Source organism: Sinocyclocheilus grahami, unplaced genomic scaffold, assembly GCF_001515645.1.
Source record: "Sinocyclocheilus grahami isolate Dianchi unplaced genomic scaffold, SAMN03320097.WGS_v1.1 scaffold383.1, whole genome shotgun sequence".
In the NCBI taxonomy this organism is placed as follows: Eukaryota; Metazoa; Chordata; class Actinopteri; order Cypriniformes; family Cyprinidae; genus Sinocyclocheilus; species Sinocyclocheilus grahami.
Window position 1 is genome coordinate 1,351,542 of NW_015505562.1, and position 18,596 is coordinate 1,370,137.

General features: G+C 37.5%; 1 protein-coding gene across 1 annotated transcript in view; it reads right to left on the reverse strand.

The window, feature by feature from the left end:
- Positions 1–18,596, reverse strand: part of vwa8 (von Willebrand factor A domain containing 8) — a 130,543-nt gene that overhangs the window by 38,785 nt on the left and 73,162 nt on the right. The window contains exons 28-35 of the mRNA XM_016231092.1: positions 14,499–14,621; positions 13,623–13,687; positions 12,401–12,526; positions 12,136–12,245; positions 7,813–7,967; positions 6,994–7,186; positions 6,814–6,895; positions 5,335–5,539 (exon numbers count right to left, since the gene is read on the reverse strand). Coding sequence (XP_016086578.1) covers positions 5,335–5,539; positions 6,814–6,895; positions 6,994–7,186; positions 7,813–7,967; positions 12,136–12,245; positions 12,401–12,526; positions 13,623–13,687; positions 14,499–14,621 — 1,059 coding nt within the window. The remainder of the gene's footprint in view (positions 1–5,334; positions 5,540–6,813; positions 6,896–6,993; positions 7,187–7,812; positions 7,968–12,135; positions 12,246–12,400; positions 12,527–13,622; positions 13,688–14,498; positions 14,622–18,596) is intronic.

Sequence of the window (18,596 nt, forward strand, 5' to 3'; positions counted from 1 at the left end):
TTTTTTTTGTCAAAGTCAAATGTTCTTTGTCATCTGTTACATTATTGTGACTTCTCACTTTAACTGCAATAAATCTGCACCTCATTTCTGAATCTAACCAATACTGTAGCACCTTTACACAGATCTTCACAATCTTTTATATCTGGTGAGCTTCACATTATACGTGTGTCAGACAGAGATAGCAGTGCCTGACTTTGAGTCCTTTGGCTCTGTTGATGGCTCTCAGAGGTCGAAGCACACGCAGAATCCTTAAGATCTTCACCACTGAAATAGCTGACGATCTGCAGACAAAACACACACAGCAAACGTTCACCTGCTGAACATGAACACAGTGACTGTCTTCAGATGTACAGAACTGAAATAATCCAGCAATGCTGGTTGTGATATGTAAGTACTGTATGCCGAAGGAAACAAGGGAGACTCCAACCACCAGCAGATCCAGCAAATTAAAGTAATTTCTGCAGAAAGCTCCTTTGTGAAGGAAAGCACCAAACGCAGTCATCTGATGAACACAACAAAGACGGGTGAACTAAACTGCTTGAAGCTAAAGGAATTCTTTCAGATTATATTTATTACAGAATCAGTTATCAATAAAATTGATAGTAAAACTGAATTGGGTTGTGAATTCCTGTCCAACTCAATAACTCCAAATAAGAAACTAGTAAAGCACATCTTTATAAACTAGAACAGGTGAGAGAGTTATAATCACATTGTATAGTGTGCAGATGGAAATAAGACAGGATTCTTTACCTTCAGCAAGATCTCCACAGTAAATATAGCAGTGAAGGCATAGTCAAAATAACCAAGAACCTGTACAGAGCAACGTGACACACAAAGAAATGAGAAAGTTCAAGTTATTTTATTTCTACAGCTCCTTCACAATCCATGTTGTTTCAAAGCATTAATATCTAAAGCCATTTAAGTGACCAGCCAAATGGGACAAGGGACAATGGGACAATTGAAGGAAAAAATATCTTGAGAGGAACCAGACTCAAGAGGAGCCCATCATCCACTGACATTACAATGTGCATATGCTAAATATTATCTAGTCATTGCGATCTAGTTAATAGACATGTTAAATTCAATATGGTGTTAAACCTGATTAAGGTTTATACTATCATGTGTTCACTGAATCAGTGAAATGATTCAGTAGGTAAACAGTGAATCTGCATTTGAAGCTTCTTGTGAATTCCCATTTGGAAATCATTAATCCTTCAAACTGTGAACATGAAGAAAATCAGGTAACAAAAGAATCTAGTGCATGAGTCTAACTGATGCTGCATAATTAGATCTTGTGTTTAAAGAAGAAATTCCCCATATTTGTGTATTTTATGCTATTAAAAAGAACAAATTTTCTTGGCTGTCTTACAATGTTTCGTGCAGAGAAGTTACGGATGGGGTCCTCGGCTGCCAGCGAGACGGCGCTCAGCATGATGAAGATGAGGATGAGATTGGTGAAGATCTGATGATTGATGAGCCGATGGCATGCCACACGGATCCTGCGTTACAGACAGAGATCAGACGGACAACAGTGTGTGAGAATGAACAATATGGCAGTCCAAAAGATGTTTTTGAAACGCCTTGTAAAAAAGAAGCGTTCTTGTTTGTATTAGAGGTGTGTATTTGTAATGTACTTCTAATCTTAAAAGTATACTTGAAGGTTATGTAAAAATAATAAAATATAAGTCTACTTAAGTGTACTTAAACTAAACTTGCACTTCAAAAAACTAAACTTTGTAATAGTGTCAGATTGAAAGCATTAAAGTACATTTAAATCAGTACTTTAATAATCTTTTGTTGTGCTTGTATGTAAAAGAGCAGCGTGAACATTCTGCTAAACATCTGCTCTTGTAACCACTGAAAAAAGAAAGTGTTCACAAGCATATATGTATATCCCTTATTTGTTAACAAATGGTTCTTGTTCTCTTCTTTTCTGCATATTTACAGTGCCTTGTGAAAGTATTCATACCCCTTTATTTTTTTCACGTTTTGTTATGTTGCTGCAATAATGCCAAAGGAAAAATAGAATTGTCACAACTTTGTAAATCTCTTCTTTTTTTTTATAGAAAAAATAAGTACATTGCATAAGTATTCATACCCTTAACTCAGTACTTGGTTGAAGCACCTTTACAGTCTCAAGTCTTTTTGGGTATGATGCAACAGGATTTGCTCATCAGCATTTGGCAATTATCTGCCATTCTTCTCCTCGTCTCTTCACCTCGCAAACTCTGTCAGGTTGGATGAGGGCCGACAGACAGGTTTCTCCAGAAATGTTTGATTGCGTTCAAGCCCGGACTACATGCTTCTGTGAACCTTCAATGCAGCAGAATTTTTTTCTGAACTCTTCCCCTGATGTGTGGTTTGATGCAATCCTGTCTCTGAGCTCCACAGGCAGTTTTTCTGACCTCAAGTCTTGTTCTTTGCTCTAATATGCATTTCCAGCTGTTAGACCTTTTATTAAGATGTGTGTGCCTTTCCAAATCATACCCATTCAATTGAATTTGCCACAGGTTAACTTCACTCAAAGTGTGGTAACATTTACAAGCAAAATGAATGCTCCTGAGCTAAATTTAAACTGTCCCAGCAACAGAATCATTTAAGTTTTTTATCTTTAATAAATATGCAAAGATGTTAAAAACCTGTTATTTGCTTTGTCATTATGGTGCATGGAGTGTAGACTGATGTGGAAAAAAAAGTAATATAAAGCAGTTTAACATAAGGCTGCAACATAACAAAACGTGAAAAAAATGAAGGGGTTTGAATACTTTCGCAAGGCACTGTGTGTGTGTGTGAGTATATACGTATATATCAATCTAATGTAATATATATTTTTAGATAGCTTTTCCCCCCAATACAATAGATGACAAAATGCTGAGTGTACTTACTAAATGGAGTTTGATAGCTTTATCAATATATACTTTTATCAATCATCAATAAACTGTTCCAGCTAAAATATGGTGAATTTATATTAAAACAAATGTTATGTTCAAACAATAACACTAGAGAACACTACCAGACTGCAGTTCCGCTGTACTGTAGTGAAACAAAGCCAAAAAGCCATCTCACTTATTGATGACATCTAACTTATTTTTTACTTGCACATTTAATTCATCTGTAAAAATAAATCTGCAAAATCATGCAGATGCACTCAAGTTTAGTCACAGTCTTTGAGCTTCTTTACCCAAAAGGACAGTAAAATTAAAAGAAAAAAAAAGTTAATTGTTAATTTACTAGAAATTCCACTTAATTTTCCCCACAGAAATGAATGGCTAACAATAGTAACCAGATTTTGTTTTCCCCTAAAAGTGCGTGGGATCTCCTGTGTCGACTGTATCTGTAGAAGCAGAGTGATGGAGAAATTGTGTTTATTTGTGTGTGATGTGGAGACTGGGGTGGGCTGGAGGGCGGATCCAAGACACTGTGGCCGTTAAGGAAAACCCCAGACCATCAGCACGATAACACAGTCTTGAGTGTCATGATAAACCTTCATCTTATAATATTAGTAATGAACCCGGTTTTTCTTTCCTTGTTGTTTGTCGCTTCACCCTCCTTCAGTGTGGCAAACCAGTGAACACTCTCACACGAGCGATACTCAACTGAACAAACTTACATATGCTATTCACAGAGCTGCACTGAAAGGCCAAGAATGCAACCATTTGGGCAAATATTTGATGTAAAAATAAGGAGGCTGGTGTAAGTGTGCTTAAAGAGAGCCAGTGAGGTGCAGAATGACCTGACGGTTGTGTATCTGTATGAAAGAACAGGAAGTGTGTGAACTCTTAGACAAACACACACTTCAAACACATACCAAACCAGTCAATATTATGATTGAGATATTTAGGCCACATATACATCCCACAAAGTGTTGAGAACGACACAACTGCATTTAAATGCTGGAGTGTATCGCTAATTGGCTTTTCTGTGAATATACAATACAGGAGGCACTTTTGAAGCAACATTAGAGTCTCATGGCTGTGAACAACAAGTATGGACGCCAACAGATGAACTTGTTTGGTGCTATTTTTGATGGAAGAAACACTAGCAACCACAGATGTATTAATGTCTGGTAATTTCAGTAACCCTCAGTCCACAGATGTGTCATGTAGAGCAACCAATAAACAACCAGTCTCAAACCAACACTTATGTTTCATTAATTCGCAATATTAACATTTGGCCTCATATACATGATCTGTCCACCCATAGAAATCCACTATACATTTGCTCTCCATTATATCCTCTGACTGGATGTTTGGTGTATTTACTCCACTATAAAGATTATCTGTGATTCACACAGCGCAGAACTGGAGCGCTGCCATGAAGGAGCCTCCCACTGAAAATACTCAGTATTAGCAGCATGTATTTTCAAACAAGCTTCAGAATGGCAGAATAACCTAACAACAAGTGTGAAGAGAATGGACTTCAGTATAAAACAAACAGAAATCTTTGTCTTATGCATTTTATCTCAAGTGCGTGTATGATTATTGCAAGTAATACTGCAGACAACTGAGTCTTACAATACTCAATACAGAAGCAGAATCTGCCAAGAAATATCTCACCAAACAAAAACGCCGAGAGCACAAAGACGTAGTCACGTGAAAAAACATAAAATTGATTCTTTTTGGATACAAAACGAATATCTTCTTAATATTATTTCACTACACTATAAACTTTCTTGTTTAGCAATTTTACAACCTTACCAATATAAATAAATAAAATAATAACACATTTCTTATATAAGTCTGCCACCATGTGGTAAGAAATAGAACTGTACATTTTGGAGAGTTCTGTGTTGCAGGACCAAAAATGTGTAATTCCTGCAGCAAAGGCAGCACCAAAAGGAATTTGAAAACAAAGAAAAAAAAACAATAGATCAAAACAAAACAAAACCCAGCAAAGCAAAGCAAAGCAAAAAAGCAAAACAAAGAGCAAAGTAAAACAAAAAAACTAACAAAAAACAGCTAAACAAACAAACAAACAACAACAACAACAAAGAAAGAAAAAACTAAACAAAAAAAATAGCGAAGCCCCCCCCCAGCAAAACAAACAAACAAAACCCCGCAAAACAAACAAACAAACAACAACAACAAAAAAGAAAGAAAAAACTAAACAAATAAACATAGCGAAGCCCCCCCCCCAAAAAAACAAAAAATAGAACACACAAACCAAAACAGGTTGAACTTACTTCCAAAAGGTTTCTCAAACAAAACAAATCTGGACATATCACAGCAAAATATTTTTAAGCAAAATATAATTTATTTTTTATTCCTTTTAGGGTGAAATCTGACTCAGACGTGCTCTTCTTTTGTTTTGTGAAATTCAGCCTGAAAGTCCTACCTGGATTGGCCTGCCATCCTCTGCTCCGATCATGTTCCTCCACTCCAGCAGAGAGCGCTGCAGGTTGTCCAGGCCTGTTTCCCATAGTCTGACGTAGCCTCCCATGTCCACAGTCACCACCCCACCAGAGCTCAGAGGAGCCATCACTACATCTGTGTCTGAGACCTTTGAGATCCACACGGTGTATGGAGACATCGAGCTGCTCCTGAACACATCAGACATTGATCAGAACCACTGAAAGACATTCAGCTGCCTTACATGAAGCTTTTAAAACAACAAAAATAAACTGAAAAATCATCAGGGTCAGATTAACATATTAGGGCTAGAAGGTGTTAAAAGTATCTGAAGCCAAAGTACAAAAATACAGACGTGTCAGAAGCCAGAGCACAAAGTTAGGTAATCAGGTAAAAAAATTTAAGGAATAGTTCACCCAAAAATGAAAATTGGCTGAAATGTTCTCACCATCAGGCCATCTAAGATGTAGATGAGCTTGTTTTTTTTTTTATCAGAACAGATTTGGAGAAATGTAGCATTGCATCACTTGCTCACCAATGGATGCTCTGCAGTGAATGGGTGCCGTCAGAATGAGAGTCCAAACAGCTGATAAAAACATTACAGTAATCCACAAGTAATCCACTCCACTCCGGAACATCAATTAATGTCTTCTGAAGCAAAAAACTGCATGTTTGTAAGAACCAAATCCATTGTTAAAAGATTTAAACAGTTGCTTTCCACCAAAATATGAGTCCATAATCCATAAAAAATGCTTCTTCCAATATCTCCTGTTGCCCTCTCATATTAAAAACCATCAACATATTTGTTTGGAACTGTTTTGACTTGTATGCTTGATCTGTGCATATTTCTCTCCTGATTCAGACGAGACAACTTCTCACTTGAGAAAGCAGTATTATGGGTAGAGGACTATTTTTTAGCTGTTAATTGATGGACTGGAGTTGTGTGGATTACTGTGATGTTTTTATCAGCTGTTTGGACCCTCATTATGACGGCACCCATTCACTGCAGAGGATCCACTGGTGAGCAAGTGATGTGATGCTAAATTTCTCCAAATCTGTTCTGATGAAGAAACAAACTCATCTATATCTTGGATGGCCTGATAGTGAATACATTTCAGCAGATTTTCACTTTTGGGTGAACTATTGCTTTAAACATAATGCAATGTGCATTACAAAATTCCCCATCTTACTAGTTCTGGCTCATTTTTGTTTATTTACTGGTAAAAGAACACCTTCTATTATATGAAAATAATATTCTTGAATATTCTATAAACATCACTGTCACAATATAATTTATGCAAAAATATTATTCACATTAGGCTACTTACAACATAATATAATAATGCAAATCATATTAATATCATTACATAATTTTACATTTAAGATATCTAGCTAAAAGCTTTGACTGACATTGAGCTGAACAGAAGAGGAAGCTATAGTTTAATGAAAGAGTCTGACTCAATACCTCGGCACTGGAATGTATTTGAGCTTTTTAGAGTTAAGGTCTGTCACTTCCAGGTAAGCAACAGTCATGGGTGGTGTGACATCTGTTGGTAAATCAATACCATCATCATAAGTAAAGCACCGTTATATTTGCTAATACATTTGTATATGATGTGTACATATGAGTGTGTCAGTGCTTTACCTTTGGGGTAGATCTCAGTCAGTGGGACTTGTGAAGGGGGCAGAGCTCGGACCACTTGATTAGCACTTAACAGACAGACACAGTTGACCCTCTTTGCTGGCCCGGTTTGCTTACTTGACCCAAAAAACATATCAGGTCCCCGACCCTCTGTTATGGGCGAAGATCTCGTAAAGCTGTACACTTCGTTAGGGGACTGTGGAAATACAATACAAAACATGTTATAGGTGTCAAGAGTATACATGATAATTTAAAAAAAATCCAGTTTAAAACACGTGCCATATTTTTTTGAGAAAAATTTACTATTTGTGTTGGATTCTTACAGTTTAAAAATGATTCAAATAATAATTTTAACATTTTGGTGTCATGTCATTTGGTGTTACCACCAATAAAACATATTAAAATATTTTCCTTACACCTTGAATACATGTGTGTGTATTAATTTTACAACTTTAACCAACCGTAGCAAGGTTTTCTTTTAAATTATTATAAGAGACGTTTTAATATTCTATTAAATAATTTATGCAAAAATATTCATCACATTAGGCTACTTACAACTAGTAACGCAAATTGTTAATACCATTACATAATTTAAATTATATAAAACATTTAAGACCTTAAGACATTTTAAGGCCTTGATTTAAAGAAAATCTAAATTAATATTTCAAAATGAATATGCACTTTAAAAATTCAAAGTTAGAAATTCAAAATTCAAAGTCGATACGCACTTCAAAAATAAAAAGATTTGGACAAGAAAAAGAGCATCATATCACTGATCTATAGAATTAAACTGTATTTTACGACGGAGTATGCCATACCCACCATGAGGTCTGGGAAGCCCACGATAACATTAGCATAGGTGTTAGTGTCACAGAGGATGCGGTTGGGAGAGACGATCTTCTGGCCCAGGGCAGTGCTGAGGTTCTCATTGGGCAGCTGCTCATTCGATACCTCCTGAGGAGCTGTGGCTTCCATCCCTGAAGAACAAAGACAGTCAGACCATCACTTCACTTTAAAATGACCCCCTGTAGAGATCATAATGTGTCCCTCATGACTAAAGCCATAAAAGGTTTTCAGAACATTTCTGCCATGACTCAGTGTGACATCTTTATACCCCAGTTTAATTGGTCATTATTCAGACCTTCTGGTGACATTCTGTCACACTCGATTTGATAAAGACCCCAATCCTGCTGATGGGAACTTTTGATGTCATCAAAAACATGCTCATTTTTCAGAGCAAATGCTGAAGCGTGTCTGACACTTTAGATGTACGATGCCCACTAAGTACAGGCATTAGTCTATCTTTATGACAGCGACATTCATCTCAATAACTGATACTATGAGTTATTAAGCGTCTTTCTGCTCTTCATGCTCCAGGAACAAGTGCTGAAGGAGAAATGACAAGGGGCACTTCATAAGAAGATAGAGCTGTGAAGATGTTTATCTTCCATAAACAGCATTTCATGGGATTTATAAACAAAGAGGCAGCAATTAATTTCACCTGCTATTTTAGGCCTTCAAAAACAAACTGGCATTACTTTCTATCAAATGAGGCGTGCAGGACTCACTGGCATCATCCATCAGGCCCTGAGAGCTTCAGCTCTCCTCTAAATGAGGTATTAACTCTGTTTTCATATTAGCTAAGAAACATTAATAATGAGTAGCTAGATTTTTAATCTTTTTAGATCAAAAATGGTGCTTCTAGCTCACATCATACGAAAAACAAAAACAAATATGAACATATTCATGTTTAAGTATGTAATGTATAAGCTTTGAGATATATATATATATATATACACACACACAGGTGCATCTCAAAAAAATTTGAATATCATGAAAAAGTTAACTTATTTCAAAAAGTGAAACTTTCATATATTCTAGATTCAGTACATGTAAAGTAAAACATAAAAAAAACATTTGTTTTAATTTTGATGATTAGAGCTTACAGCTTATGAAAGTAAAAAATCCAGTATCTCAAAATATTAGAATATTTACATTTGAGTTTCATTAAATGACCATCCCTACAGTATACATTTCGGGATATCTCTTGTTCTTTGAAACCACAATAATGGGGAATACTGCTGACTTGGCAATGGTCCTGAAGACGATCATTGACACCCTCCACAAAGAGGGTAAGTCACATAAGGGCATTACTGAAAGGGGTGGCTGTACACAGAGTGCTGTATCAAAGCATATTAAATGCAAAGTTGACTGGAAGGAATAAATTGGGTAGGAAAAGGTGCACAAACAACAGTGATGACCACAAGCTTGAGAATACTGTCAAGCAAAGCCGATTCAAACACTTGGGAGAGCTTCACAAGGAGTGGCCTGAAGCTGGAGTCAGTGCATCAAGAGTCACCACGCTCAGACGTCTTCAGGAAAAGGGCTACTTGAGGAAGACTGGAGAGGCACAGAATCCAATCTGCTTGAAGTCCAGTGTGAAGTTTCTGAAGTCAGTGATGATTTGGGATGCTGTGACGTCTGCTGGTGTTGCTCCATTGTGTTTTATCAAGTCCGAAGTCAATGCAGCCGTCTACCAGGAGATTTTGGAGCACTTTATGCTTCCATCTGCTGACAAGCTTTATGGAGATGCTGATTTCCTTTTTCAGCAGGGCTTTAGCAGCTGCCCACAGTGACTAAACCATTTCCAAGTGGTTTGCAGACCATGATATTACTGTGCTTGATTGGCCAGCCAACATGCCTGACCTGAACCCCATAGAGAATCTATGGGATATTTTCAAGAGAAAGATAAGAAACAGTGGATCCGAGCTGAAGGCTCAATAGTGCCTCAGCAGTGCCACAGGCTGATCGCATTCATGCCACACCTCACTGATGCTGGAGTTTGTGCTAAAGGAGCCCTGACCAAGTATTGAGCGCATAAATTAACATACTTTAAAGAACTTGAACTTTTCTGTTTTGCAAAACCTTTTTTTGATTGATCTTGGGAAATATTCTAATATTTTGAGATACTGGATGTTTTACTTTACATGTAATTAATCTAGAATATATGTAATTTTCACTTTTTGAAATAAGTTACAAAAAAAAAACTTTTTCACAATATTAATTTTTTTTTTTTAGATGCACATGTATGTATGTATATATATATATATATATATATATACATACATATGTTGAGATTGTGAATTGGTGGGTTTTTGTTAAATGTGAGCCAAAATCATCACAATTAAAAGAACCAAAGACTTCAACTACTTCAGTCTGTGTGCATTGAATTTACTTAATACATGAGTTTCACAATTTGAGCTGAATTACTGAAATAAATGAACTTTTCCACAACATTCTAATTTATTGAGATGCACCTGTATATATACTGTATATATATATATATATATATGTAGTGTTTGAAAGACATCTCATCTCTTATGCTCACCAAGGCTGCATTTATTTGATCAAAAATACAGTAAAAACGGTAATACTGTGAAATATTATTAAAATTGAAAAGGACTATTTTCTATTTGAATATATTTTAAAATGAAATGTATTCCTGTGATGCAAAGCTGAATTTTCGTGGAATTTTTGTGGAAACCGTTACACATTTCTTTAAGGACTTTTTGATAAATAGAAAGTTAAAATAATCTTTAGTATTATAAATGTCTTTACTGTCAGTTTTGTTCAATTTAATCAAATGTATACTTGAAAAAACATATTGACCCCAACTATTTGAACGGTAATGTAATGAATCATCTTTGGCTATTCCTCACAGCCTGAAGAGAAGCCCAGGAGTCAACGCTTCCTCTCATCCCAGCGGTCCCTGTCTTTGTTAAGGACTGTCAAACCTGCACACCTCCAGAGGCCTGCGATCGATGCTTCGGTGTAGTAGTAAGAGAGAGTAAGCTATGGTTACGTAACCCTGGTTCTGTGATAGCACCAGAGTGAGGAATCTCACCACACTTTCCTCCTGGCAGCAGCAGGGAGAAGAGACATGCTGAGAATGACACGACGACAGGTGGCAGCGGCTTATAACCGTTACTGTCTGTCAGCCGACAGGCGTAGTGTGTAATTGCTACTTCCGTGGACAGTCACGCTCTGAAGCAGAGGTACTTCACTCTGACGTATCCGAAATAACGTTTGGAGAAAACCCTCAGTCTAACTATGAGCAATAACAAACAGCATTTGTTCATTTAGCCCTGAGGAGAACTGGCATCTCGACTGTATTTCAAAGATTTTTTCTCCATTTCTGCCACCTGATAGAGTTTGGGTTTCTGGCTTGTGTCACCACTGGCTTGCTTAGTTAGGGACGGGGGTTTAAAAGATTAATATTTATAACTTAATATTCCGTATTGTTGATTTGAATGCACTGACACAGTATGGGATAAGAACAAAAATATGTAAACTAAACTGAATTTTATAGCTGAATCCAAGGGCCATTCACAAGGAATGCGTTTTTCCATACCACTACTTTTCACACTAGATGAACATGTTTGCCCATTGCGTTCTAAACACAAGGTGTTCAAGTTCAAATAAGTTCAACTTTTAAAAAAAAGCGTATCGAGGCCTTGTGTTTTTTCCCCATTCCACTGCTTACGTTCCACTGAAAAGCAAAAATGCATTTTGTGAATGGTTTCATAATGGATTGAAGTAAACTGAATCAACATTAAACCGACTTGAGGGGAATAAAGACACTATTGTCTTCTAGAGCCTGCTATGCAGCAGAATTTGAATTTGTCTCTTTTCCTGCTTATTACTGTGAAGCCACTTTGAAACAATCTCTATAGTATAAAGCGATATATAAATAAATATGACTTGATTTGACTAAATTATAAGTGAAAACATACACACCCACTAGGAGTGAGAATGTAGAGTGCAATGAGCCAATAGATTAATTTCGCAAACACAAGACATTTTTGAACACCAGGCAGCATCTGAGACCATATTTACTATGAAAGCCATCAAAGATGACACCAAGTTTATTCACGTGCAAAAGTCCTGATTCTGACAAAAGTCCGATTTAAAAATCCCCCAGGCTTCATGTCAGTCAAAGCAGATGTGAAACAGACACATTTGCCAAAGTAAGACAGATGGTGACTGACAAGTGTGAAGGGCTCTCAGTGGCCATGATTGGAAGGCAACATTGCAGAGTCACTTCTGATTGGGTGTTCTGGCCAATAAGTGATAAGAGTTGCTCACCTGAGCTGGTGCCAAAGCCAGTGTTAACAGCGTCTTCACTGATGGCATGCAGCTGGCACACTCCCGTGTCCTCTGCACCCATGTGCATGGGCTTTGTCAACAGGAACTTCCTGCACATGATGGTAGCACATTTTGTTAAAGACGTACCATCGGCTGAAGCAAATACGCTTATATAACCTCTAAAAAGGAAAACACCCTTTTCCAAGTCTGATCAATGTGTGCAATCAACTAAAACATGAAGGAATTCTTCTGATTTCATTGGCACCTGTCAGTCTTGCTCTCAACAAGAAGCCAGCGGTCTTCAGCCACCAGGAACACAGCTTTGAGATTGATGGGGAGGGAGATGGTGTGAACCTGACCTTCTAGCACATCAACAACATCCAGCTGACTCCTGTCCAAGTAGAGCAGAGTACAAATCAGTAGGCGGTGCCTGAACAGGACACCAGAGCTCTGATCCGAAACCTAATGAGCTGTTGGCAGTCTACAGCCTACATAGATATCTGCTTTCTAAGACAACATCCTAACTTAAAGGAATAGTTCATCCAAAAATGAAAATTCTGGCACCATTTACTTACCTTCATGTTGTTCTGAAATCATAAGACTTTCATTTTTAAATGCAAATGAATGTATTTAATATTCTTTTATCACTTTGTCCATCCATTGATTGATTGTCCACACAATCAAAATTTTCAAGCTTCAAAAAGTACATAAAGACATTGTAAAAGTAGCCTAATTCACACTGGTAATAATGACAGAATTTTCATTTTTGTGACTAACCCTCATAACTGAACGATTTGGAGAGCACTACATGAGATCTATTGGGATGGGACTAGTTTTCTAAAGGATGCTTGAGCTACAGCGCTATGTTTGAAATGTTTGTGATTTCATGTAACAAATCAGATGGGACAAATGACTTGTTCACACCAAGGATAATAACTGTAACAATAACTTAAAAAGTTTTAATCATCGTTCGTTTTTGGGAATAGTGAAATCACAGACTTTCGCGTTCGGACATCATGAGATTTCTAGAAGGCAGTTTGCTCTGGAATTTTTTTTACAGTGATTTTAATAAAATTGCAAAGTATGTCTGTGAAACATAAGATCCAACTCATGCAATTGACACTTATCACAAGGATGGAGCATATGGTGGACTTATGGTGGAGCATATGGTAGCATGTTTCTAAGTCCTCAACATGCATAGCATGCAAATATTGGGCAAAATTGTGTATTAATTAGACTAAACAATTATCTTGAATTTTTCTCAGTGCTTTTTATTTTTACACTTTGTCAGACATCTTATGCAGGTTTTTTGTTGAAGTGCATTCTGGAATTGATAAGAAACATGCATGTTGTCTTACAATTTGGACAAGAGATGCTTTGCTTTGCTTTGAAAATGAAAAACGCTACCAATATAGGCAGCTCACTAGGTTTCAGAACAGTGTGTAAGAGTGGCATATCACGCATAAAACTGAGGGAGAGTAACCTACCCGTTTTCTTTGTAGAAGAGAAGCCAGTTCTTGTGGGCAAACTCCTTGCACATTTTGTATGCTGGCTAATGACAACAAAAATATTAAGCTGAAGATGATTAGGTGTGATTGTACAATTTTACACAGCGTCCTAACCAGATACAAAGACACAATAAATGGTATAATTTCCATGTTAGTCAGTTTTTGTCCTAACCAGCCACAATAGTGATACACGACGGGCTACAGGGCTACATTCTAGTTTTGTAATGGTTTCTATTTCTGCAACATCGCAGCTGGGAACAAAAACTGTGCGTCCAGTGACACTAATAATCTAAGAACTGATTATATGCTTTGTATAATCTTAAAAGTGTTTAATTTGAATATCATTCGGTGTGATTTTAATAGTAACCCATAATGCAGAGTTTCCCAAACTAGGGTTGTGAAAACCTCAGGGTTCATGTGTGAGTTGATTATAATAATGCAAACTAAATGTAAAATAACTACAACTTGAAAATAAATCCTTACTCAAAAAGATTAATTATTTTGTCATGTGACCATTAACCAACATCAGAGAACCGTGAATGTGTTGTTAATTTATTTAAGTATTATCTTTAAAAACAAAAAAAACTGCCATATTGAAAGAGACAATTGATAATTATTCTCAGATCTTTAAATTAAATTGCATCACACCTGATTATTGGGAGATGGTTGGGAACACTGCAGAAATGATACTTTTAATGTGTGTTTTTCTAAAGCAGTGGTTCTCAAACTTTTTATCCATCCACAATAATATTTGAAGGCACAACACAGTTGATAAGGGTGTGAATTCAAATAATATTATATTAGTTTACTGCGGTCCCCTGGTTAAGAACGACGGATCTAAATGTAGATTTCCACCTGACTCTCTTTGTTGCTCCACCAGTTTGAGGTCTTGCGTGGTGGCTCCTCCTGTTTGTCCTGAGACAGGACCAGTCTCCTCACAGCACCGGTCACCAGGTCCAGATGCAGCACTGTATTTCCCTACAAAAACAAGACAGGAATGTGTTCGGTTCTGAAAAATAGGTCATATCATTTCATTCAATTCCCTGAGGTACACTTATGATGTTAGGTTAATGTCTAGGTTTATGTGCCAAGAACAGTCATAATTTAGTTTTACACAACCATTTTACAGCCATATCACCCTGCAGACCAAGACTGGTTGCCCACTGAAGCTAAGCAGGGTTGAGCCTGGTCAGTACCTGGATGGGAGACCTTCTGTGAAAACTAGCTTGCTGTTGGAAGTGGAAGTGAGGCCAGCAGGGGGTGCTCACCCTGTGGTCTGTGTGGGTCCTAATGCCCCAGTGTAGTGACGGGGACACTATACTGTCAAAAAGCACCGTCCTTCGGATGAGACGTTAAACCGAGGTCCTGACTCTCTGTGGTCATTAAAAATCCCATGGCACTTCTCGTAAAGAGTAGGGGTGTAACCCCGGTGTCCTGGCCAAATTGCTGCCACTGGCCCTTGTCTATCATGGCCTCCTAATAATCCCCATTCACTTGATTGGCTCTATGACTCTCTCTCCTCTCCACCTGTAGCTGGTGTGTGGTGAGCGCACTGGCGCCGTTGTCCTGTGGCTGCCGTCGTATCATCCAGGTGGATGCTGCACACTGGTGGTGGTTGAGGAGAGACCCCCACACATGATTGTAAAACACTTTGGGTGTACAGCAATACACAATAAAGTGCTATATACATACATCATTCATTCATTCATTCATTTCCATTATCTGACCCTGGCCTTTTTTACAGCTGTGCCTTTAAGATATCTAGATGTCCTTTTTACATATGATATGAATATTTTATGCAAGTATTATGCCAGCCTCCCGTTACCCTTCACAGGAAAGGTTGGCGAAGAAGTGCAGGTCTTAAATTCCCCCTCATCATTAAATCTTCAGGATAATGGCTTCCTTATGCCCTGGTTTTCACATACCGCATACTGTCTGTGTTATTAATAGAAGCCTTGCATCACTTCTGGACAGATGGTGGGTTTGGCTGAGACGGGCCGTTATGGTCACGGGCCACACTGTTCCATTCAGCCTTTGTTTTTTCTCCACTGGGAGAGCAATGACCCCTGGATGGCCGGACATCTGTATTTTTAGATTTCTTTTAGAAGTAATCACGTTCTCCACACCCCTTTTTCCACTGCTAACAGGTGTTTTAAGGTTTCTTCTTCCAGGCTCAACTTTTTTTCGAAGGAAATATCCCTTTAAAGTTATAGTATCAAAAACAGCTTTTGTAATTCTGATGCTCAGAGACAAAAATGGCTGTGTAAAACTAAATTGAAGGGACAGTTCCCCCAAAAACATTTTAATGAAACTTGAGTGATTTCAGTCCCTCCATTGAAAGTCTGTGCATTTAGGACGATTCTAAGGGCCCACGCACTTTTGGGGCCCCCCTCTTTTTTATTAGTAGTAACAGTAGTAGTAGTAATGTAATAGAAATTATAAATGTATCTACCAAAGAGTTACAAATAAAACAAAATTACGGCTTATTTCTGCATTTCCAGCAAAATTATCTCCCCCATTCACTGCATGGTTTCGTCCCATCCTACGTAGCCTAGAGTCACTGACTGAGATCAGATGGTAAACTGTCAAATTACAGATGTCTTCGAGTTCGAGGGGGGGGGGGCAAACCGAGCCGGACGATTTGGTCAGTCGCACTTTTAAACACATTTTAGTTTTGCTATAGAAAATCTACAAATTCATACTCTGATTACATAGAGCAGCAGCAGGAAGTGCGTGAGGTGGTCATGGAAACCAGATACACTGCAAGCGAATTATTATTTAATTATTTTGCCACCGTTTGCCACACTAAACTTAGCAATAAACACGTTGAAAATAATACACAATAAACATGTCTGTCAAAACTATCTCAAAGGAGGCTTTTATTAAGCAAATCAAGGAGTGAATTATTCATTCACTGTTTTAAAAAAAATACTTTAGCTGGTTTTCCACAGGCAGGCTCACATTTATCTACATGTACAAACCTAAAGGTTTTTGGGTTAAGGTTCATAATGTAGAAAATTTTTAACATTGTATGCTGTATGTGCATAGGTAGCTAGCAAACAAGGAATACAGCTGTTAAGCTAATGGTCACATTTAGCCAAGTAAGTTGGATATGTTGGAAATTGGAAATGTTGGATACTGCTGGAAATGCTGCTATGGGGTATCTTATTTATTATTTTAGGATTTTTTTTGTCTGCCCCAGTGAAGCATTTCTATTAATATAACTGATTAAGTAGTCAAACTCATTCCATATCAGCAGAATAGTGTGGTACAGAAAGTCTGTCCATAAAACAATTTCTGAATGAACTACTGTATGTTACTGATACCTAATGGTCAAAAGCAATAGCAAAAGTAATAGGTCAATATTATTAAATTGCAGACAAAGATTTTGAATAGCTAGGCTGGCTTGTACACTATATTGCCAAAAGTAATGAACAGGTTTGACTACTTTAGTAATTTCTAATTTCTCATATCAACCATATAATGCTATTCTAGGTTGTGTGCTTCTAATTTTATACCAATAGTTTGAACAGGACCATTTTCTATTCTAACACAACAATGCCTCTGTGTATAAGGCAAGGTTAAAAAAAAAATTTAATAAAAGATTGATTCTGTCAGTGTGGAAGAACTTGACTGGTCTGCAGAAAGCCAAGTCCTTATCCCAGCTGAACACCTCTGGTGTGACTTTAAATGCAGACCTTGAGCCAAAAACTCATCACCAAACACCAATGACTTGTACATACACATGGACAAATGTATCGGGACACCCCCTTCTTTAGAACAGAAAAAGGCACTTCCAAAACAGTGGCATCAAAGATAGAAACATAATTAATGTATTTAAAAACTGTATTTCCATATTTGTTGCCACAGTTTTGGAAGTGTCTAAAATGATTGTACGCATATATACAAGTCATTGGTGTTTGACGATGAGTTTTTTTGTTTGTTTTCCCAATACTTTGGGCAATATAGTGTATGTTTGGTGCGGTAGGGGGCCCAACCTCATATTCTTTCATAGGGCCCAAAATTGCTAGCGGTGCCCCTGCATATGGATAGAGTGATTTCAACCAAGTCATCTGAAGAGACACAATCGCTTTATATGACAAGATTAAATTTAGTCTTTTATTTACATATGAATACAGATCAACATGCATACATAGAGGACATCAAATATGATAAACAGAAGCTCAAATATGCTTGCGTAACATGAGAACAAACCATCAAGCAAGAACATTTGAGCTTCCGTTTATCATATTTGACGAGCTCTAGTATGTGCACGAATTACTTTACATTGTCTTTGTAAACTTTTTGTCAAAGTATTGGTTGTGCGGACTTTCTGAGGGAAATGAATCTCTCAGATTCCATTAAAAATATCATTTGTGTTAGGATGAACAAAGGTCTTGTGGAAAGACATGAGGGTGAGCAAATGATTTAATTTATGGGTGAACTATCCATTTAAGCGTGTTTTTGGTAAACCGTGATTTAGATATTATGTGTACTTAAAATCCGCTTTTAAAGGGGTCATATGATGCGATTTCAATTTTTCCTTTCTCTTTGGAGTGTTACAAGCTCTTTGTGCATAAAGAAGATCTGTAAAGTTTCAAAGACTAAAGTCTCAAATCCAAAGAGATATTCTTTATAAACATTAAGACTTGTCCACGCCCTCCTAAAACGGCTCGTTCTAACACGCCCCCACATGTCTACGTAACTGTGTGGGAAGATTTGCATAACGCCGCCCAAATGTTCACGCAAAGAAAGAAGGCGTAACTTTTATTCTCGCTGTAGTATTGATGTTGCCGCCGCCATGTTGTGGAGATGCTGTGTGTTTCATTGTGAAAGCGAGTCTTCCAAAAGAGGATGATATCTGCATCGTCATGCCTGGAGCTGATCCGAGCTGGTCGCTGAGGGAATACATCAACTTCGCGCTGTGGATTGCCGGATCGGCTTTCACTGTGG